We start from the raw sequence: 24815 nt of genomic DNA on the forward strand, positions 1-24815 counted from the left end.
ATGAGCTGCAGCCTCCACTTGATCTTCTTGTGTCTAAGTCTCTTCACTCAAAGGTAAACTTTACTACCCCCTAAATCGTCTTGTTCTGAGTTGCTTTGTGTATAGGGGTGGCAGCTCTTTCTGTTCACCAATGACAAGGCAAACCTCATCATTCACCTCCCTGCAGCAACAGAACAATAAAACGTCCTTCCATTTATTCTCTCTAGAAGGCAATGGTGGTTCAGTGGTAGAATTCTTGCCTTCCAATGAAGAGCCCTAGATTCAGTTCCCAGCCAATGCCCCTTATGCACAGCCACCACCCATCTGTCAGTGGAGGCTTATGTTGCGATGATGCTGAATAAGTTTCTGTGGAGCTTCTAAACTAAGATGGACTAGTAATCTACTTCAGCGGCGAGTGAAAACCTTATGGCTCACCGTGGTCAGATCCAGTCAGGGACCAACTCAATGACAGATAACAGAAACACCAAATTTATTCTATCTGGAAAACTCAAGCTTCCAAAACAGTCAAGGCTGGATGAATCTCTTGTGCTTGTTGAGAAGGCACTTGGAGGATTCCCAAATTTCCATACCATTCTGCTTTAAATTCTAGATTTCTCTTTGGGAGAGTCACTGCTGGTACAAGGGCACAAGACACACATACACACACTCACAAACACACACTTGCAAACACAAGCTTAAGTTCCTGTGTATCTGTGAACAAACGTTCATACCAAAACTCATTCTCTTTTCCAGGATGTGTGTCCAGGGGAGTAAGTTTAATATTGAGGTCAGCAGAAGTGACAAGCTTTCCCTGCCTGGCTTTGAAAACCTCACAGCAGGATATAACAAGTTCCTCAGGCCCAATTTTGGTGGTAGGTCATCCTTTTTGTCTAGGACATCCATTCTAAAGGACAGAACCTGGGAAAATATCCAGTGGGGGTTTCCAAGAGGTGGCAGTTGACCCCCTTTTCTCCTCTTCTGTCTGCTTAAGGATTGGCAGTGATGGATGAGGAGAGCTGCCAATGATTCTTCATACTACCCTAGAGAAAGTGCTTTGCTTCTCCAGTGATAGGGTTATGAGAGCCTCCTAACAGCAGTGGTGGGTCAGTGGCAGAATTCTTACTTTCTAGACGAGAGATCCATATGGGTTCGATTTCTGGCCAATGCACTTCATGCATTGGTAGGCAGCTCCTAACTGTCAGTGGAGGTTTGTGTGTTGATGTAATGCTGAACAAATTTCAGTGGAGCTTCTGGACTAAGACAGACTAGGAAAAAAGACCTAGTGAGCTATTTTTGAAAACCAGACAATGAAAACCCTGTGGATCACAACAGTCTGATTCGTAAACAGTCTTGGCAGTGGTGCAGGACCAGGCAGCATTTTGTTCCATTATGCATGGGGTTGCCATGATGCAGGGGCTAAGAGTAGTTAACAACAACATGTTAAGGGACCTAGAGAGAGTTCAAATTTCCCTGCTTTCCCAGGCCTTATTAACACTAATCACAAGCATATGAGTCTGCATATCTTGGATAAGTCCACATAACAATTTTTCTTGCCTCCTGAATCCCAGACCATTAGGCTTGAGCATGGTCCTTCTCGTTCACTTGCTCACTGATCAACAAGACACAGAAGCCTTGAGCAAAGTGCTCATTCTGAGGACGTGGAACCAAAGTAGACTTAAGGGATGTGAAGCCCAGAACCTTCTGGGTGAGAAGGGAGCAAGGGCTCTTCAGTCAAAAAAAAAAGCGGGGGGAGGGGGACCACAGTGTCCTCCCTCCCCCTTTTTATGAGCCTCCTAGCACTCTACTTCTTAAAGAAACCTCCCTTTGTGTAGTAGCCTGGAGGCCCACGGAGTAGCCATTGCTCTCTATATTGTCTGTCTATACAGGCTTTAAGATCATGAGGTCCTTAAGAGACTGGACCTCCCTAGGATTTTTCAGGAGCTGAGCTGGACAGAGCAAAGATTTGCAAGCAGGCCAAAGTAAACACTGCCCAGGAGCTGGCTTTGACCTCTTTACTAAGAGAAAGCTGCCCTCTGGTGGCTTAGCTAAATTCTATAACTCAAGGGGAAGAAAGCACAAACTCTGGTCCATAGGAAAGCCAACTGAGGCAAGGCCTGGTAGAAAGTCTAGAAATAAACTTTAGAAAACACAGTGAGGTTGGAGCTCTTGAGTATTTTCCATCCTCCACATTCCTCTGGGAGGACAATGAACACTGACCAACTGTCCACCATGTTCCAGGCACTCAAAACACAATTTGTAACCTTGCCAGCTCAGCTCTTAAAGGTAGGCACATGTAGCACTATCTCAAAGATGAGAAAACTACATACAATACAGAGAAGTTTAGCAATTCACTTAAGGTCACACAGCTGGAAAGTAGGCAGCATGGGATTCAAACACGTCTATCCGAACCCAGGCTTCTCTTCTTAACATTGTACCATATGCTGCCTTGAGGAGAAGAAAGCCACTTAGCACATGCTTAGCAGCGTCTTCCAGTGTCTGCCATCAAAGACCATCCCCTTTACAAAGTACTAATGCTTAATTAGGAGTCCTGGTAGCATAGTGCCTAAGGCACTTGACTGCTTACCAGAAGGCTGGTGGTTCAAACCCACTAGCTACTCCTCAGAAGGAAGTTTGGGCAATCCTACTTCTGTAGTGATACTGCCTCGGAAACCCAGGGAGGGGTCACTATGAGTCAGGTCTGACTCGATAGCACATAACAACAATGCTTAATTATTTTTCAATTGCATTGACCCTAAAACTCCGTTTCCAAATGTCTTACCTCTATTCCATGGCTTGCTTTCCTTAGATTAATCAGGTAGCTTTGTCTGATTCCTACCAATAATTCTTTCTAAGCTTTTCTCAAATTTTACCTCTCCTTTTTGGTTAATGAATTCTCCTGACTCCCCAGGCACTACCGGCTAATTATTGCTAGTGGATGTAATTGCATCATCTATTAACATGGTGAAGACCGTGGTTCCCTTTCCAAAAGTAAAAACGACTGTGGAATAGAAGGGAAATGGCATTTATGAGACACCTCATATTACACTAGCTGGAAACTTTGTACAGATGACTGTATTTATCAGCCCCTTCTCTGGGTGGTGCAAATAGTTAACACTCTTGCCTGCTAACTGAAAGGGTGGAGCTTCAAGTCCACCCCCAGGCACCTCAGAAGAAAGGCCTGATGACCTAATTCAGAAAAATCAGCCATTGAAAACCCTCTGGAACACATTTCTATTCTGACATACATGAGGTCACCATGAGTTGGAATTGATGCCAGAGCAGCTGTCTTTTTCTGGATTCTGAGCTCATATATAGTCCCTCTTGACACTCTAGGAGCTTTGGTGGTGTAGTGTCTAAGACATTTGACTGCTAACCAGAAGGCTGGTGGTTCAAACACACCAGCCACTCCTCGGAAGGAAGGTTGGGCAATCTACTTCTGTAGTGATACTGCCTCGGAAACCCAAGGAGAGCTCGCTATGAGTCGGATCTGACTCGACAGCAGTGGATTTTTTTTTTTTTTTTCCCTTGCCACTCTGCAAGGAAGCTCTCACATGGCTAATCTCACCCTCATCATGACCCTGTGTGTCATTAGTGTTATTCCCCACTTGCAGGTGGGAGGTGAGAAAACTAGCTCCGAAAGATCCATTAATTTTCCCAAGATCTTAGAGCTGAGGTGTGACAGAGCTGAGATCTAAGTGTGCATCTCCTGGGCACTCAGTCCACATCAGTAGCCTAAGGAAGAATAAACTCTGCTTATTTGGCCTGGATTCTGAGATTCTGTAAGGCCTCTGTCTCAAGAGCTAAGACTGTGCTCTCTAGAGTTTGGCCTGCCTGCTGAGACCCCAGGACTTCTAACAGAGTGTGTACCCCAGCAAAGTAGGGAAGATTCTGCAATTCTAAACAGTTTAGGGTTGCTGGAATGTAAATGAAGAGGGGAAAATTGTCAGGAGGTAAGCATGAACTCAATCATGAGCAACTTGAATGCCATCTTGTGGTAAATTGACTTAGTTGAAGGGAAAAAGAAAGAGAAAGCAGTATACGTTCAGTCCAAATGGGTTAAATTTCTAAGTGATCAGTCTTTAGCAAGTGCCTTAGGAAAATCTTCCATGTAAGAAGTAGCAAATACCTATGCTCCCCCCCACACACTGCTTTCTTTAAATATGCACCAATGCTATACAGCATGGTCCCTTGTCATTATTAAAATAACTATATATTTTGTGCCTATTTTTTATAGAAAAAGAAGCCACATTATACACAATGGTTACTCCTGAGAGAGGAGAGTAGAAATTAACCTTCTACTTTATATACGTCTAGGTTATTTAACAGTTTTCAATGAGCAAGTATTACTTTTGTAATTAATAGTTTGGTTTTAATGCACTAGTGTAGTGTTAGAAAATCTTATGTTTGTCTTTCTGTGTAAGTCTTTCCTGTTTTTTCTTCATTCTCAGGAGAACCAGTTCTGATAGCAGTGACTCTTGACATTGCAAGTATTTCTAGTATTTCAGAGAGTAACATGGTAAGTGTTCTCACTTCATATTTCACCTGAGGAGTCACTGTTCTTGTGTTGAATGGGGATACGTGTTTGTGCAAACCAACCCAAGGAGACTAAAATGGCCCACCTCTGATGCCAAGTTGTGTGATGGATAACAAATCCCATTCCACACACCTGCATCTTGTGGGAATCTCAGCTTCTGATCCCTGTTCAATTCAGACCTCAGCTGCTCATATAGCCCTTCTCTCTCATCCCTAGCCACATGGGACCAGGTCAGCAAGTATTGGCTACAAGTGAAAAGTCTTCGTGACTCCCTCCACTTCGGACCAGCTGGGCCCTTCTCTCTCATCCCTAGCCATCTGGACTAGGTCAGCAGGTCCCAGTTGCAAGCTTAGGAGTCCACACTGTTGTTGTGTTGTTGTTGTTATGTGCCATCGAATCGGCCCCGACTCATAGCGACCCCTCCTTGGGTTTCCGAGGCAGTATCACTACGGAAGTAGGATTGCCCAACCTTCCTTCCGAGGAGTGGCTGGTGGGTTTGAACCGCCAGCCTTCTGGTTAGCAGTCAAGTGCTTTAGCCACTATGCTACCAGAGCTCCCAGGAGTCCACACTAGCCAGTCAAAAATTTTAGATTTTCCTCTACCCTCTTCAGGATACTAACTACAAGTTTGGGAGTCCACAGGACATTCCACTTCAGACCAGCCAGCTCCAATACTCCTTTGAGTCCTATAATTCACTGGAATGACTCACAGAGCTCACTGGAAACACCATACCTGTGACAACAGCTTTAATATAACAAAAAAGGATACCAACGAAGAGATGTGTAGGGTAAGGTCTAGGAGGGGTCCAAGTGAAAATCTTCCATGTCCCCAGAAGGTGTGCTACCCATTCAAGGCAGATGTTCATGCTTACCAACAGGAAGCTCCATACGAGCCTCAGGGTTCAGAGCTTTTATCAGCCTCACCACTTGGTCATGATCAATTACTTCATACCTTGTGAGGCTTAGTCAGCACTGGGCCCTTAAGTAAGCCTTTTTATTCAGGGCTTTCAGCAACCTAGAACAAAAGGCCAAATTGATACGTAGAAATTATTGAATTGGTGCATGTTTTGCTGTATATGTTCTCTGAACAATCAGAAAAAGGCAAAATTGCTTTCTGCACCTCAAAACTTTCTAGCTACTCTATACAGAACAGAAAGACTTACAGCCTCCCACCATTCTGAACAGTGGAAGCTGGAGACTTATCCCAAAAATCGAGAGAGTGGAAGATTCTTGTAAAACAGATTTTCTAAATAGCAGGAAGAAAGTGGATGCAAAGGCTGAAAGTGAGAAATCAAAGAATAGAGTAGGTACATTTGGTGAGGGATAATAATCAGGGAACAAAATGAAAATGCAGTGAGAAAGCCTGGACATTACATAGTCCTTCACAGAGTGGCAGACAAGCTGATGAAAACTGACAGTCCCATAACTGCTTCTCATGGCTGCTCACTTAAGACAACAAGTTAAAGACAAGGTCAAAGTAAAGGCAGTTTGCTAAGAAGGCCCACTGTCCTGTGCAAATCCTGGACAACCAAGCACTTAGCCCACCAAATATGCAAAAATTTGGTAGGGCCTTTGTCATGTGGAAAGAGCTCTGGTGACATAGTGGTTAAAGCATTCAGCTGCCAACCAAAAAGTTTATTGGTTCAAATCCACCAGCTGCTCCATGGGAGAAAGATGAGACCATCTGCTTCCTTAAAGATTTACAGCCTTGGAAACTCTATGAGTCAATTATATTATGTTCTACAGGGTAGCTATGAGTTGGATTGGGTTTGGGTTCGGGTTCATTGTCATCTGTAGCAACATGAGCTTGCATATCAAATAAGACCATGAACACGATTCTATGGCATTCCCTTTTGGCAGTGAAAGTTATCTAGAATAAATCATTGTTCTCTTATTGCTATAGGCCACCACCTTCAAACATAGCTTTATTCACCAGGTCCAATGTAGTATGTACTCTTGATTTAACCAGAGGGGGGGAAAGGAGTAAGTCTTGGTCCCTTTCCTTGCATTTTTGGAATCCTTTTCCTCCCACCCATTCCTACCTACTTACTCTCCCCTCAGGACTATACAGCCACCATATACCTCCGACAGCGCTGGACAGATCAGCGGCTGGTGTTTGAAGGCAACAAGAGCTTCACTCTGGACGCACGCCTTGTAGAGTTTCTCTGGGTCCCTGACACTTACATTGTGGAATCCAAAACATCCTTCCTCCATGAAGTCACTGTGGGAAATAGGCTTATTCGCCTCTTCTCCAATGGCACAGTCCTGTATGCTCTCAGGTAATCAGGAATCTGAGACCTCAGTGTTGGAAAGGAAGCAGCTGGAAGAGGAGGCATATATATATGTTGGGTGGTTCTGAGCAGCACTCTAATAGCCGCTCTGACATCCCACACTACTCATGCTTCTGTCTCCTTATATCCTTGATAGTTACATCTTAGTTCATATTAGTTTAACAAACATTTATATACACCTTCTGTGCCCAGCTTTGTGTTAACCCCTGAGAATGCATAATTGAATAAGATATTTCCCTGTCCTCAGTGACACAGAGATGTAAACAAAGAAATTTCAGGGTGCTGGCAGCCTGAGTTAGGAGGAGTCAGGTAGTTTGAGGTGATGCTGGATGCTGCTTTCACAGGACTCAAAGATGAATCTTAGAAGGTAAAAAGGAGTTAGCAGGATAAGAAGTAAGCAAAGAACAAGAATAAATAGAGAGCTTCATACAAAGAGCTTTCCTTTCATGGGGCTCAGTGGAGCTAGGGTTGTTCTAGACAACATCTCTATGTCTCTGTGTATTTTTGTATAAATTGAGCAAGGCTACTGCCACCTGCAGCCTTAAGCTCCCTTTATCACCTCCCTAAATTTCCAAAGCTAGAATTTCCTTCTACCCAATCACACATCAAGCCGCTGGTTGACTGGAACAGGGAAGATGCTCTAGGTGCCACAAGGACACCCCACAGGGAGAGGACTATCCCTGTTGCTAAGGGCTGGGCAAACCCAATGCTCCCTGGGAGAAGGCCAGTGACAAACACCCACTGTGATTATTTTTAATCCCAAATAAGACAGCCAGAAGCTGAAGTTTTAAAGCAAGGGTCAAGCTAAACAATAAACTGACTTTCTGGATTATTCATTGGACACTCCTCAGCTGCAATGAGTTATGCAAAGGCCAGCCAAGACTCCAACTTTTCTTTTAAGAAGTCTAACTAGACCTCTCCCTTGAAGCTCCTACTCCAATCAACATAAATGTCTCCTTCTCCATGTTCCCACAGCATGTGTGTATGTGTGTGTGTGTGTGTGTGTGTGTGTGTCTGTATTACAGGACAAAACACGATCTGTCTTGTTTAAGACTAAAAATAGCAGATGATGGTTGATAGTCTGGCTCTAGAGTCAGACAGATTTAGGTGCAAGTTCCTGGTTTGTTTCTTAGCAGCTCTGTGACCTTAGGCAAGTTACTAGACTCTCTGGGCCTCAGTTTGCTCAGCAGCAAAATGAGAATAATAATATTTTCTACCAGGTGGAGCTGCTGTAAAAATTCAAAGTGATAATGCATGTGAAGCATTTAGCCTAGGGACTGGCTCATGGTAAGCATGCAGCGAAAAGCAGGGATTGTTATTCTCTGTTTCCCTTAAGGGAGTGCAAGCTTCCTTAAGGTCGACACCATGCCTTAATCATGCCATAACTAAAGTGTAATTGAATATCTTTGGGCCTGAGCCCCAAGAACCACAGTGCCTGGTGTCCTCTGAGGCCCACCATTTCTGCATCTTGATCTGCTCTAGGAGTCAAGGACCTATGAAAACACACACAAGAGAATACCTGGGCTCAGTCCCAGCTCTGCCATGAAGAGGTGTGTACACCTAGCAGGTCCCTACATCTGTTGTCAAGTGGTGACAATGGTGACTGTGATAGCTGTTTAAATCCTCATGGGTTTGTCATGAAGTTTAAATTAAAAAAAAAAAAAAAAAAAAAAATCTAAGTGTGAAAGCATCTCAAATAAGCCAATGCATGGTTCTTCTCTGTGATGTTATCAGAAATTTGGTCTCTGAATTGCTGACATTCCAGCTTCCTCCACACTGGATACAAGTTTAGCTGAGTCTCTCAGGTGTTGTTTAACACAGAGACCCTCAGGGATGCTTTGAATACAGGCACATTGTAAGAGGCAAAATGAAAGTCTTCTTGGAGTGGTCTATGGAAGAGAACATAAACTTTCTATATCATTGTTGTTAGTTGCCTTCGAATCATGTCTGACTCATAGTGACCCTGTGATCGAGCTCACTGTTGAGACTATTGGGTTAATGCCTCTCATTGAGGATTTCCCTCATATTCTGACCCTCCACTTTACCAAATATGATATTCTTCTCTAGCAATTTGTTTTTCCTGATGATGTGCCACTATAAGCAAGGCAGTCTCACAATCTTTTTCCTAAGGAGCATTCTGGCTGTATTTCTTCTAAGACTGGTTTGTTTGTTCTCGTGGCAGTCCACAGCATATTCAATACTCTTTGCCAGCACCACAGTTTGAATGCATCAATTCTTCTGTCTTCCTTTTTCATTGTCCAGCTTTCACATACATTTGAGACAATTATAAAGACCATGGCTTGGGTCAAGTGCCCCTTAGTAATCAGAGTGACATCTATGTTTGTTAACAATTTAAAGAGATCTTTGCAGCAGATTTGCCCAGTATAATACATCATTTGATTTCTTGACTGCTTCTTCCATACATGTTGATTGTTGATCCAAATAGAATGAAATCTTTGACAAATTCATTTTTTTCTGCATTTATTATGATGTTGTTTATTGGTCCAATGCTCTCAATAGCAAACTTGTAACACATTTTTTAACCCACTTTTCCTTTCTTAGAATCACAACGACTGTTGGATGTAACATGGATCTGTCTAAATACCCCATGGACACACAGACATGCAAGTTGCAGCTGGAAAGCTGTGAGTATATATCCTAGAGGACCCTGAGATGATTTTCTTGGGTCACTTAGATCTGTGTATTCATGAAGAGTGTCTTACATATAGTGTCTTTTCTTTTCTCAATGTTTAATCACGAGTTCAGCCCTATTGGCTAGAGAGATTTAGAGACTGCTCCAAGAAAAACCTTCCAACATTACATCTTTGAGGAGGGCCATTGTCAGCTATTTCCACCTAAGAATATTATCTCTGACAGCCAAAGGAAATGCTTTAACATAGTTAATGGTCTAGGCCAGTGGTCATCAAAGTACCACCTGCCCTGGGCCAACTGCAGCCCACCACCTATTTCTATACATAAAGTTATATTGGAACAATGCCACACTACAATAGCAGAGCTGGGTAGTTGGGACAGAAAAAACATGACCCACTGGCTACTAGAAACCAAAAATATTAACATTCTTTTTTGCTGCATAGTTTTTAAGAGCCTTTAAATAAGCCAATTACCTGTGACATTCCAAGAGTGAGTGGTAACATTTCCCAAACTTATTTAACCATGGAATTTTCTTTCATGGAGTATTTTGTGAAACAATTCTTTGTTGTCATTGTTGTTTATTAACTTTTTATTGTGATTTGGACAAAAGTTTACAGAGTAAATTGGTTTTCCATTCAATAGTTCATACACATTTTGTTTCATGGCATTGATTATAATCCTCACAATGTTAACAGCACTCTTCCCACTTCCTCCCTGTGGTTACCATTTCTCTTTACCCTTCTTTCCTATGCATTCCTGCCTTCTGAGTTTTACACTGGGCAAATGCTGCCATTTTGATCTCTTATGTTTGATTGTTCTAAGTGTGTACCTTCCTGGTTCACCACATAGGGCTGCCTGTTGTTTGGCTGAAAGTTGAACCATGGGAGTGAGTTCACTTCCAGGTCTGAAGGACGATTCATGACCATAGTCTCAGTGGTTCCACTAGTATCTATCAGACCAGTAAACCTGCTATTATTATTATTATTATTATTATTATTATTATTATTATTTTGAGATCAGGACACTATTTTATAGAAAACACTTTGGTAGAAACTGTTCTAGACTAGCCCCTAATACCTAAACTTTTAACAGTTTATTTATGTGGTCTGCCTGGCTACTAGAAACTCTGATGGCATAATGGTTAAACCAGTGGACTGCTAACCAAAAGGTTGAACATTGGACTGCTAACCAAAAGATCGGGAGTTTGAACCCACCAGCAGCTCCAAGGGAAAAAGATGAGACAGTCTGCTTCCAAATAAGATTTGTAGCCTTTGAAACCCTACGGGGCAGTCCTGCTCTGTCCCATAGGGTTGCTATGAGTCAGAATCTACTCAGAAGCAGTGGGTTTGGTTTTGGGTTTTATCTGGCTACTACTAATCTTCAGAGGGTCTATGATTCCAGGTGATTTCCTTATGAATCACTGTATGACTCCAATCATCATTCACTCTCCCACCCTCACCCTACCACAGATCAAATCAGCCGGGGGTGGCTACGGAAGTTGATGAACAGGTCATAGGCCCATCATCAATGGCTCTTTCCATCTGTCAGCAAATACACTCAGGGCTACCCTTTTGCTCTAGAAAGTGAAAGTGTTGTGTTTACTAGAAAACTTCACTATCCCTTGCAGAAGAAGTGAAGACACTAGGAGGGGAAGACTACTAAGAAGAGATAACAAAACATATTGTAGGACCTCAATCTATTGTTTCCCTCGTCTCCTTGGCCTAACAAATTTTTTCACAAAAATTAATAATAACAATGACAATAATAAAAGATGTTGTTTTTCTGGTAAATACTGTATCATCCATTTACCTGTTGCTTACTACATACCAGGCACTATATTAGGTGCCTTCAAACAGTCACATGAGCTAGATACTGTTTTCCACTGTAAGGCCATTGACACTCACTTGGTTAGGACTCATGGTGACTTTGTGTGTGTTAGAGTAGAGTTGTGCTCCATAGGGTTTTGAGGCTGTGACCTTTTTTTTTGGAAGTAGATCACCAGGCCTTCCTGTTGAGGTGCCTCTGGTGGATTCAGACCTCCAGTCTTTCAGTTAGCAGTGAGCACATTAATCTTTTCCACTACTTAGGGACTCCTTATGGATAAAGAAATTAGGATTCATTTTGACTTGTACTTTTCCCAAGGAGACACATTAAGTAGCAGTACTGATACTTGAGCACAGGGGTGTTGAGTCCCAAATCTCTGGCTCTGCCCCTAACAGCTCTTCCCCTGGGCTGGAGAATCACATGGGATTTTGTTTCAGTGGCTAGTTTATGATCTGCACTATACATTTTTCCTGAGAATACCATAAAGTGCTTTTAAATAGTAATGTGGGGATAACAAAAAGCTTTTAATAACTCCTTTCCAGTTTTTCCAGTTTCTATGATTATCATTTTTCCCAAAATTTGTAGCCATGTGATGCTTGTTTTGGACTGCCCCAATTCTGCTGGAAACTTAAATTGAATTACAATGTGATTATCAGTGGTCCCAAACATATTGTTCTACCAATTCCTTTCCATTAGGGCCAAGACCAATGTTTTTTTTCTTTCCTGTGCATCCTAAAATCATTTCTTTGAGGAAAGTCTTTTGCTCTATCCCAACACTTCAGTTCTACATACCGGTATCAATACCATTTGGCATTGAGTCCATTCTGACTCTTGGCAACCCCATGTGTGTCAGAGTAGAACTGTGCTCCGTAGGGTTTTCAATGGGTAGTTTTTCAGAAATAGATCAGCAGACTTTCTTCCATGGTGCCTCTAGATGGACTTGAACATCAATCTTTTGGGTAGCAGCTGAGTTTATGGACCATTTGCCCCCACTATAGCCTCTAGTAGGAGCTCTGGTGGCATAGTGCCTAAGGCTTTGACTGCTAACCAGAAGGCTGATGGTTCAAACCCAGCCACTCCTCAGAAGGAAGACTGGACAATCTACTTCCATAGAAATAACCACCTCAGAAATCCAAGGAGGGGTCGCTATGAGTTGGAATCAACTCAATGGCAGTGAGTTTGGTTTTTTGGTTTATAGTCTCTAGCTAGTCTGGATGACTGGTTGAGTTCCTCCTGACTGTCTATCCTCATTTGAGTGCGCCATTCAACAAGTAAATAACAATTTTGTATTAAACACAGTGGTAGATGTTTGTGATACAAAGATAATAAAACAATGATCCAATCCTCAAGCAGTCTACAGTCTAATGGATGGGACAGAAGTTTAAATAATTATAATAGAAGAAATTGTAATAATATGAAGCAATGGTGTTATGGGAGCCTGGAGGAGTCAGAGACTTTCTAATGGAAGTACCACTTGAAATGAATCATGGGGGATCACTAGGAATTGGCCAAGAGGACAAAGTGTGGTATTCAGAATCTGCTAGGCCCAGAAGCAAGAAATAACACAGCATAAGTGAGAAATTGCAAACACACAGAGTCATCATTGATATTTATCACACCACTGTTTCCAACGTTTAAAAAACCTTACTTGATAAATATAAAACTTAATCTCTCCTGTTATCTGGAGATTTGCTCATGATGAGCAACTTGAATTCACTCTCTGTTGATGTGTGTAAAACAAATTCCTTGGCATTGTTAAGAAGCCTCCATTGTTCCTAAGTAAGCCACTCTGTGGTTGGGGAGGTGGGACCTATAACAGGTGTCCTGTAAAAACAATGCTAACAACAGAATTTATTACGTCATCAGGCATGGCTCATACCAATAATAATAATAATAATAAACCACCTCACTGCCATTGAGTCAATTCTGAATCATAGTGATCTGCATAGGGTTTCCAAGGCTATAAATCTTTATGGAAGCAGACTGCCTCATCTTTCTCCCATGGAGTGGCTCGTGAGTTTGAACCACCAACCTTTTGGTTAGCAGCCCAATGCCTTAACCACAGCACCACCAGAGCTCCTTTGGCTCATACAGGGGGACAAAAACTAGTCAAGAGCTAGGCCCTCCTCACATAATAAGGATGCAAGTACTCCAACATCTGAGAAGCACAACCATTTTGCGGCAGCAGCCATTTTTTCAGAGGTAGATGTTTAATTAAAGACTCAGACAGATTAATTATCATATTGATTAAATGTGTGCAAAACCTTCTTGAAGCAATACAGCTGTTTGGAGGCAGAATAAAACTTGGGGTTATCAAAAAGAGAACTCATTTTCAGTGCCACACAGAAAAAGTAATTGCCCTCCATGTGTCGTGGCTGTGATCATTTCAAATCCCACGAGGCAGATTCTCCGGGAAACTTCAGCACTCTGCTTGCACGAATCCTGTCCCCAGTGAGCAGAGGATGCTTTTGCTGAATGTTTATTAGCAGTTATTTGGGTACAGAAACCTCACCAAGGGTTTTGGTCTTTTTCTTTTAACTCCTCCCTACAACAGATTTGATTCCATCCACACTTGCTCACATCCACCCAGGGACAGAACAGTTATAATGCAACAATTGTGAGTGTTTGCCCATTGTATAAACCAACTGCCCAAGTAGGGACTTTTCTGCTCATGTTCATAAAAACCATTTGCTATTGAGTAGACTCTGACTCATGGCAACCCCACGTGTGCCACAGTACTTGAGAAAGGACTGCTTGAGAACTGTGCCCCACAAAGTTGTCAGTGGCTGATTTTTTTCAGAATGCCAGGCATTTCTTAAGTGCCTCTGAGTGAACTTCAACCTCTAAACTTTCGTTGGCATACAAGCGTGCTAACCACTGCACCACCCAAGGATTCCACTCACTTTTATAACGTTTTTAAAAAATTTCTTTGGGATCCTAGACCTAATTGGACAGTTAACCTCAGTACATGTTGGATGTTTCCAAGGAAAAGCCTAGGGACGCTTTAACCTAAGGGCTCATAAGTATACTTCTCTGCCCTATGGAAGGAGAGACAGCCACTACTAGATAGTGGTTTCCACAAGCTAAGACTTAACAAAATGTTAGTCTCAACACTGACATCACATTTCCCAGTTGGCTTTGGAAATGAAGGCATATAGTTCCATGTTGAAGATCACAGGTACTGGAATCACTGGTTTTTTCCTGTCACAAACTGTGTGACTTTGAATGGGTAATTAACCTCTCTGGAGCTCAGTTTCTTCCACTGGGTTTCCATGGCTGTAAATCTTTGCAGAAGTAGATTGCCTCATCTTCCTTCCACAGAGCAGCTGGTGAATTTGAACCACTGACATTTTGAGCACCCAAATGCCTTATCCACTATGCCACCAGAGCTCCTTGGGAAAAAATAATAATGCCTAACTAAAGGGATGACTTTAAAAACAGTTCCAAGAGTTATACATGTGTTTACTAGATGGATTGCCACAATGAGTGCAACAATGGGCTCAAACATAATAACGATTGTGAGGATGGCAAAGGACTAGGCAGCATTTAGTTCTGTTGCGCATATGGGTATCACATGAGTTAGAACAACAATGACATAGTTGACATACCATAAATTTCACCCAATTTGTGTTCAGTTTAATAAATTTACAGTTATGCCACCATTACCACAATTCAGTGATAGAACATTTCCATCATCCCCCCAAAATATCTCTCATGTCCATTTGCAATCAGTCATTCTCCATTCCCACCACTAGCCCCAGACAACCACTAGTCTACTTTCTGTCTCTACAAATTTGCCTATTCTGGACATTTCTTATCAGTGGAATCATACAATATGTGCTCCTTTGTGATTGACCTCTTTCACTTAGCGTAATGTTTCTGAGGTTCATCCATTTTATGTTGTTGTTGTTAGGTACCACCAAGTTGGTTCCAACTCTTAGCAACCCTGTACACTACAGAACAAAACGTAGCCTGGTCATGTCCCATCCTCACAATCCTTGCTACACTTGAGCCTTTCATTGTAGCCACTGTGTCAATCCATCTAGTTGAGGGACTTCCCCTTTTTCACTGACCCTCCATTTTACCAAGCATGAAATCCTTCTCCAGGGAATGGTCCCTTCTGATAACAAACCAAAGTAAGTGAGATGAAGTCTGGCCATTCTCGTTTCCAAGGAGCGTTCTGGCTGCACTTCTTCCAGGACAGATTTGTTCATTCTTCTGGTTGTTGTTGTTGTTGTTATGTGCCATCAAGTCAGACCTGACTCATAGTGACCCCTCCTTGGGTTTCCGAGGCAGTATCACTACAGAAATAGATTGCCCAAACTTCCTTCCAAGGAGTGGCTGGTGGGTTTGAACCACCAGACTTCTGGTTAGCAGTCAAATGCCTTAGGCACTACATTACCAGAGCTCCTATTTTTCTGGTAGTCCGTGGTATTTTCTGTATTCTTCCCTGACACCACAGTTCAAAGCAGCAATTCTTCTTTGGTCTTCCTTATTCATTGTTCAGCTTTCACATGCATATGAGGCAATTAAACATGCCATGGCTTGGGTTAGGCACGCATTAGTCTTCCAAGCAACATCTTTGCTCTTTAACACTTTAAAGAGGTCTTGTGCAGCAGATTTACCCACTGCAATATGAAATCTGATTTCTTGACTGCTGCTTCCATCAGTGTTGATTGTGGATCCAAGTAAAAAGAAATCTTTGACAACTGCAAATATGACATACTCCTCATTTATTGACTATCTTGTTATCTGATGTTTTACATTTATGACAATAGGAAAAATCTACTATTTGACTATCTTGCATATTTGTGATGTATGTTTGGCAGTAATGAACACTGAAGTGCAAGGTGAGAGTAACATGGCTGTGATGATTAAGGTTATATGAAAACTTGTCTGGGCCATAATTTGCAGTGGTTTGTAAGTTATGTCATGATGTAATTTGGCAATTTTATAATGATGTAGTCATCCTCCATTTTGTGCACTGATGTAGGCATTCTCCATTTTCACTTAACATTGATTTTCACATAACGACCTGGTCTTTGGAACTTAGCCAAGTCAATCAGTGAGGAATGGGTGTAGTCCTACCAGTTCACTCGATTCTAATTAAACAGTTGTTGTGGAGTTGACTCTGAATCAGGGCAACCTAATGTGTGTCAGAGTAGAACTGAAGTCCATAGAGTTTCAATGCCTAATTTTTTCAGAATTAGATTGTGAAGGCTTTTTTCCCAGGCATCTCTGGGAAGACTCAAACCACCAACCTTTTGGCTAGCAGCTAAGCACTTACCCATGTGCACCACACAGGGACTCCTCATTTTAAATAGACACTGCAATTACACTTAAGAAGCACGCCAGGTTTGGACATATCCCCATCAAGATAGAGTTCATGCTGTCCCCATACTGTAGCCTTTTCCAGACCAGTTCAACCTGCAATGACTTTTCACTGACCGTGACACACTTTTATTTGCAGGGGGATACGATGGGAATGATGTGGAGTTCATGTGGCTGAGAGGGAATGACTCTGTGCGTGGGCTGGAAAACCTGCGGCTTGCTCAGTACACTATACAACGGTATTTCACCTTAGTCACCCGGTCACAACAGGAGACAGGTAACTTGTGTGACAAACTGTACAAAAGAGATGTAACTGAACTGAGGTGGAGGGTTGCACTCTGAGTCATAAATCCCATCCCTTCTCCACTTTACCCCTTGTGTCTTCAGGGACTGTTCAGCCTGGTGGGGGATGAGGGAGTCAGGTTTGGGCTCAGCAATTTTGCCTGTTCCACAGCCAGCATTGAAACAGTTCACTGAGGAATAGACAGACCTCTGGGCCAGCTCTACAGCCATATATCATTTACCTCCAAATATGTTATAATGATTGCTCAAATTCCACAGCTCCCCCATGCATAAATTTTATTGGTGTTTCTAACTGGAGAACTGGTTCTCTGCCACTGAAGAAAAATAAATAAGAACACAATTTACAGGTGAAGACATCAGCTGTACCTAACAAGAGCACAAACAACCTATTTGTTCCAAGCTATCAAAAAGGAATTAGTCATTCACTTCACTGAAACAGTTGGATCTCATAGTCTAGGGATTTTTCAACAGATGCTTTCCAAAAAAAGACACATGATTTTATATGTAAGTAGTGGCATTTTCTTCTCAATTCCTCATGATCATATTAAGAATGCTTGTTTTCATAGATATTTGCCCCTGAAAAAAACCTGCTATGTGTTTTAATGGAGGCTGTTGCTAGTTGCTATCAAGTAGGCTCTGACTTAGGGTGACCTTTCATACAACAGAATGAAACATTGTCTGGTCCTGTGTCATCCTCCCATTATTGGTATGTTTGAACCCATTGTTGCATCTGTTGTGTCAATCTACCTCACGGAGGTTTTTCCTTGCTTTTGCTGACCTTTTGCTTTTCCAAGCATGATGTCTTTTTCTAGTTGTTGGTCTTTCCTGATAACGTGTCCACAGTAAGCCAGGCAAAATTTCACCATCCTCACGTCTAGAGAGCATTCTCGCAAGATCATACATACAGCAAGATCATACATACAGCAAGATCATATCCACATAAGAATTAGAAATTGAACATTGCAGAGAGGAAAGACTGGAAACAAAGATTACTGTTCTTACTTTTCATATTTTCTAAAACTTAAGTAATTTGTGTGTAAAAACCAAAAACCAAACTCACTGCTGTGAAGTCAATTCCAACTCACAGCAACCCCCTCCTGGGGTTTCCGAGGCGGTATCTCTACAGAAGTAATACTTTTATATTGGACAAATTAATGCATTAAAAAAAAAAGATTCATAAACTGAGGTTATAGTTGTTAAATGTTATCAAATCTCTATTCTCATTTTTTGGTTCATGTAAAAATGGTTTCCATTTTTCAGAATCATTTAATTCCAAGTAACACATATTGATTTTGTATTAAAAAAAGAGCCATTATTTAGTCAAATATTAATTCTAAGAGTTCTTTGAAACATAGACTTCAAAATCAAGGCAATGGAGCAAGCAGCATAGAATAACAGAAGGTCCCTAATAGATGAGAGGATGAAAGACCTGATTTTAATCTTACTTTTGCCATTAACTAAGGGTCTTTTCACAAATTGTTTGAACTCCTCATTTCTTGATTTCTGCAGTTCTACAGGTATCCCCCACTTTTCAAAAGCTCACTTTATAATCTGTGCTTTTACAAAAAACCTACATTAGTATTTGTTTTCACTAATGGAAAGAAGTCCAAAAATGATTTTCTCTTTCACAAGAAAAGATAAAAAGTGAAACTAGTGTTCAGTGTTTGTTTTGCAGAAATCCATTAAAGGGGCACCCCAAGCAGTGAGAGTGGCATTGCCAAACTCCTTCTCCAGGAACTACACTCAGCATCTCAGCATCAAGCCACCATAGCTTTGAACTGTATTTGTGAACACTATATGTTAGTGTTGTTTTAGGTTTTATGTGTTATTTGGTATGATTTGGTAGGTTATTCTTTGGGTCTTGCTTAAAAACTTTTCCCATATAAATGAGTGTTAATTGCTTCTTCACTGTGCCATTTCAGGTTATGAAAGGTTTCATAGGAAAACTCTGCTTTCAGATAGTGGGAGAAGTCTGTAAACTAATATACTAGATATCATGAATGTCACATCATATTATAAGAATTATTTATCCATAGAAAAAGGAATATCTATGGGCCCCTGAAAAAGCTCTCGTGGTGTAATGGTTAAGTGTTCGGCTGTTAACTGAAAGGTCGGCAATTCGTGCCTGTGCAAGAGAAAAGACCTCGAGATCTGTTCCTGTAAAGATTACAGCCTAGGAAACCTTATGGAGCAGTTGTACTCTGTCATATAGGGTCACTATGAATTGATTCAACAGCATACAACAAAAACAACATGGTGGTCCCCTAGAGTCTATTGATCTCTAAACCAAACAAACAAACAAACAAAAAAACCCACTGCCATCAAGTCAATTCGGACTCATAGTGACTCCCATTTGGTTTCCAAGCCAGTAAATCTTTATGGAAGTAGATTGTCCTGTCTTCCTTCTGCATAGTGGCTGGTGAGTTTGAATTGCCAACCTTCTGGTTATCAAGCAAATGCCTTAGTCATTACTCCACCAGAGATCCTGATTGATCTCTAGGGCCTATACATTATAAAAATTGTAAGTTTTTATTCTAGTCTGTTTCTCTCCAGTAGCATTTCCATTGTTTAGCTATTTAATGGTATCATTTTATATTTCAGGCTTTAATTGGAGGGGAGGGACAGTCCCTCCACTAACCTATCTCCTCTAACTCTACCCTGAGCCAGGATTCTCGTTTTTCCAGAGGACAGTCTCTTCACTCTTCCATCCAGCCTACTGCTGGCCACTACTGCTCTCTCTCTGCTATTTGCTCATCTTCCTTTAATAGAGGCATGGCTTGGTTTTCTAACTCAAGGATATATATTTGGTGCTATAATAGCCTATTTACCACTCAGGATTCTATTAATGATAATTCTCTATTACTTACATTCTTCATATCTAGTATATATTGATCATTTCCCAAGGATGACTTTGAAGTGCTGTAGGACTATGATGTGCAATATTAAATCATCAAATATTAAATCACATGCACTAGCATTTTGACATCAGATCTATTTTGTAGTATTCTTATAAAATGGATAGTCATGGCTATCTTCATTCAGCAGGTATTTATTGAACAACTACTTTGTGTTTGCAGAACTGAAAGATTCAGGGTCTGCCCTCAGGGGGCTCATAGTCTAGAGAGGTAAATGTCCAGGAAACCAATAGTTATAATGTTGTTCGCATTTTATGATAGAGAGAGGCATAAGAAGAGATCATGAATGAGGGGAGCATCAAAACCTTATAAATCCATTCTATGCAACAACAATTTCTTTTCTTGAAACCATAGTGACAGTTTTTGATTTACTGGAATATCCGATTAACTAGGTTTTTCAGAGGGCATAATGTGGATATAGCTAAGTTAAATCTCCCATAGATACACCACCTACCATGTGAGCAGACATGATTTCCCATATCTCTTTTACCTTATCAGGAATTTATACACAATTGGTCTTACAATTCGAGCTTCGGAGGAATGTCCTGTATTTCATTTTGGAAACTTACGTTCCTTCCACTTTCCTGGTGGTGTTATCCTGGGTTTCCTTTTGGATCTCCCTCGATTCGGTTCCTGCAAGAACCTGCATAGGTAAGCCACTCCAACAGGAGGTGTCTAAGAACTGGGTTATCAGGACCTCACTTTATATATATATATATATATTTTTTTTTCCTTCTACTACTGTTCATTATCTTTATTGATATTCACAGAGTAATTCTAGAAGTTTTTTTTTTTTTTTTTTTTTTTTTTTGAGTAGTTCTTTGCTGGGAAGAAAGAGAGAAAAATGGTGAGAAGGAAGGAAAGAGAAGGAGACTGAGAGGGGAGAAGGTAGAGAGAAAGAGCCACAGAGAGACACAGAAAGAGATAGAGACACAGGGAAAGAGTGGGAATAAGAGAGTGAGAGACTATTTTGGGAGTAGTGCAGTTTTAAACATATATTTACAGTGGCACATAAAGGAGAAATGTGATTGGATAGCCTATTGTCAGTTATTTTGTATCCTGAATACCCCCTGCAAGGAGAAGACAGTAGACAAAACATCTAGAAAACCACATCATTCATATCTGTAAACAATGGACAAATAAACCAGAAGGTTTACTTATAAATAAGTATTCTAGAAGTTTTTTATAAATTATAAATATTTATAAATATAAACATTATAAATTTATAAATATTCCAGAAGGTTACAGATCTTTCCAAATGAGGTGTGTTCTATTTCTAAGATTTGTCCTGCCAATTCTTGAGTGCAGGGTTAATTGGCCTCTAACTGGAAATATCTCCTGCTTGTTTTGCCAGGTGTGACTACCGTGTTGTCAATGACCACACTGATGATCGGGTCACGCACTTCTCTTCCCAACACAAACTGCTTCATAAAGGCCATCGATGTGTACCTAGGGATCTGCTTCAGCTTTGTGTTTGGAGCCCTACTGGAATATGCGGTTGCCCACTACAGCTCTTTACAGCAGATGGCAGCCAAAGATAGGGTAAGAATTTTGAGGACTCTATATAGAATTTGTCACTTGTGCCATGTGCTGGTCAATAGAGATGAACTGGACCTGGTCCTGCCTTCCAGGGATCTACTTTGCTCCAGCGATTCTGAACCTTGTTCATGTTGAAGGGGGCATCTGGAAGTCTGACATCTCCTGAAAGAGTCCACTCTTTTCACCAAATATAATGAGATGCTAATAGGTTTAATTTTCCAGCAGAAAATCATTATGCATCTGTACGCAACATAAAATCACAGATACAAAAATGAGCACCCAAGAATATCCAATAGCAAACCTAACATGACCAGTTATTTACAAGTTTCAGATTAATATGTATTTACTATCTAATCCTTTGGTTTCATTTTTATATTCTTAAATCCTACAAGTAACTGCTTACTGAAAAACATATGAAAAAAATAGCAACAAATTTCTTTATTAGTGTGTTTTTCTGCTAATTGAGAAAAACTACCATTATTTGATTTAGCAGTGGAACACCCTGATCCAGCAATCATAATAATTATGTGGTGGTTGTTGTTATGTGCCATCGAGTCAAACCCGACTCATAGCGACCCCTCCTTGGGTTTCCGAGGCAATATCACTATGGAAGTAGGATTGCCCAACCTTCCTTCCGAGGAGTGGCTGGTGGGTTTGAACCGCCAGCCATCTGGTTAGCAGACAAGTGTCTTAGCCACTATGCTACCAGAGCTCCCATAATAATTATAGTGATTATCATTTATTGAGCATTTACTGTGTGCTTCCAGACATAGTAAGAAGCCTTTTGCAGATACTGTATCATTTAAAATGGTGATAAAACCCAATAAGGTGGTTATTTCCACTTTATAGTTTTGGAATCTGAGGAACAGAAAGGGTAAGTGGCTTACCCCAGAGGACACAGATAGTAAGATGGAGAGCTAGGATTTGAACCTAAGTCTAGTTGATTCCAAAGTCTGTGACCACTTGCTGTAGGCAAGGGGCAATGGGCCATGCTCTTCATTATTCCTCTTTACAGATCCACAGAGTTCCTGAGACTCTTTGGAAACCCAGTTTGAGAGGCATTGGCACACAGCAACTCATGCTAACAAGCAAAGAAAATGGTAGGGGTCCAATACAGAAAAGGTACCCACCTTTAGCAAAGTGCTAGAATTCTGGAGGGTCTAAAAGTGAGGAAATGAGGAATCAGAGTATCCTAAAGATCCAGTGGCCTTTTCCTTGTGCTTGACTATTATGAGCGACTTTTAATACAGTCATATCAAATGTAAATGATTGTCATGTACTGGCCAAAGAAGAATATGGATTCCATTTATCATACTTACTTTGAGTCTTCCTTGAGGATACAGTAGTTAATTACAAATATATACATACATATGTGTGTGTGTGTATATACACATATATACACACACACATACACACATATGAATTTGGTAGAGGAAGGTTGGGCAATCCTACTTCCGTAGTGATACTGCCTCGGAAACCCAAGGAGGGGTCGCTATGAGTAGGGGCCGACTCGACGGCATATAACAACAACAACAACAACAGATTGGCCAAATGGGAGTTGGAGAATTACTGAGAACCTACACTGAAGACACCAGACAAAACTTATAGAGCTGTATGTGTGTGATAATAGCTGCACTGTGGAGCACTTACTATGTCCTATGCACCTTATAAATATCTCATTTAGTCCACCAACATCTCTGTTACATGGGTGACATTATTGTCCTGATTTTACTGTGGAGAAATCTGCCACTCAGAGAGGGGACAGGACTCATCCAAAACCCCACACCTAGTCAGTAGCCTGGCCAAGGATGCAAGCCCCACTCTCTCTGACTTCACTATACACTCCACATACTGTGTTAGAGCACCATATTGAAGAATTGACAACTCCCTGAGATTGCAGTGAGTGCCCCCATTTTGGTTTGTATGCCTAAGATCTTAAAATACTCCTGATTTTTCTTATCTCTCATCACCAATTATCCTATCATCTTCACTGGAACAGAATGGAATTCCTTAAACATCTACTAAATGCTTTGCATAATTTATAACACTTAATCTTCCCGTCAGCCTTTTGAAGTAGGTATTAATATCATCAACATTTTTTAGGCAAGGAAATCAAGTCTTAAAGGGACTAATGTGTCTGAACTTTTGCAATAGAGACAGGCAGAATGGGATTTGGAGCCATGTCTGCTAACTTCAAAGCCTGAGCATTGAGCGATTATATTTATTGCTCTGCACATCTGGTTGTTGTTGTTGTTGTTATGTGCCATCGAGCTGGACTTGACTCATAGTAAATCCTCCTTGGGTTTCTGAGACAGTATCACTGCAGAAATAGATTGCCCAGCCTTCCCTCCAAGGAGTGGCTGGTGTCTGTCTGGAGTGGACAATAATTATTCTTTCCATTTTACATGCTGATGACCTAGAGATGTTGTTATTGCTAACTGCTATTGGTCAGCCCCCAATACACAGCAAACCCTGGAACAAAATATTGCTTGATCTTGTGCCATTCTTGGAACATTGTGATCCATAGGCTTTTTGTTGGCTGAGTTTTGGAAAGAACGCTGGTACTTCAGTGGTTAAGCATGCAGCTGCTAACTGAAAGGTCAGCAGTTCAAACCCATCAGCTGTTCCACAGGAGAAAGATGTGGCAGTCTACTCCTGTAAAGATTTACTGCCTTGGAAACCCTATGGGGCAATTTTACTCTGCCCTGAGTCAGAATTGGGTTTGGATTTTTTGGTTTTATTTTTGGAAGTAGACTGCCAGGCCTTTCTTCTTAGTCAGTCTTAGTTGGGAAGCACTATTAGAATGTGTTTAGCATCAGAGCAACATGCAAGCCACTGCTGACAGAGGGGTAGTGGTTGCATATGAGATGCATTGGCCAGAAATTGAACCTGGGTCTCCCACATAGAAGGCAAGAATTCTATATTGAACTATCATTGCTCCCAACCTAGAGATAGTTGCCTATATACAAGATAACAGGACTGCCAAGCCTGGCTTACCGGATGGTTTCCAAGGCACTAAATGCCACTGTCTATTAAACCTAATTATTCAATACTTAACGTCTCTAAACTTTTTATTAGCTCATTATCCACTAATTTATTTTGCTGAGTCAAATCCTTCAAGCTAACTGCATTGCCTCTAAACTAGGGGACAGCTAAGGAAGTGGAAGAAGTCAATATTACTAACATCATCAACAGCTCCATCTCCAGCTTTAAACGGAAGATCAGCTTTGCCAGCATTGAAATCTCCGGTGATAAAGTCGACTACAGTGACTTAACAATGAAGGCCACTGACAAGTTCAAGTTTGTCTTTAGAGATAAAATGGGCAGGATTGTTGATTATTTCACAATTCAAAACCCTAGTAATGTTGATAGATATTCTAAACTACTGTTTCCTTTGATTTTTATGCTGGCCAATGTATTTTACTGGGCATACTACATGTATTTTTGA

General features: G+C 41.1%; 1 protein-coding gene across 1 annotated transcript; it reads left to right on the forward strand.

Annotated features, from left to right (window-relative positions):
- On the forward strand, positions 1 to 24815 carry LOC103196107 (gamma-aminobutyric acid type A receptor subunit pi). Its single transcript, XM_007939759.2, has 9 exons — positions 1 to 53; positions 733 to 851; positions 4428 to 4495; positions 6574 to 6791; positions 9366 to 9448; positions 16750 to 16887; positions 20327 to 20479; positions 21183 to 21370; positions 24513 to 24815. Exons 1-9 carry the CDS (start codon positions 1 to 3, stop codon positions 24813 to 24815), a joined length of 1323 nt encoding a protein of 440 aa, XP_007937950.1.

The sequence above is a fragment of the Orycteropus afer genome, unplaced genomic scaffold (genome assembly GCF_000298275.1).
Source record: "Orycteropus afer afer isolate SDZICR_OR568_19922 unplaced genomic scaffold, OryAfe1.0 scaffold00062, whole genome shotgun sequence".
Taxonomy (NCBI): Eukaryota; Metazoa; Chordata; class Mammalia; order Tubulidentata; family Orycteropodidae; genus Orycteropus; species Orycteropus afer.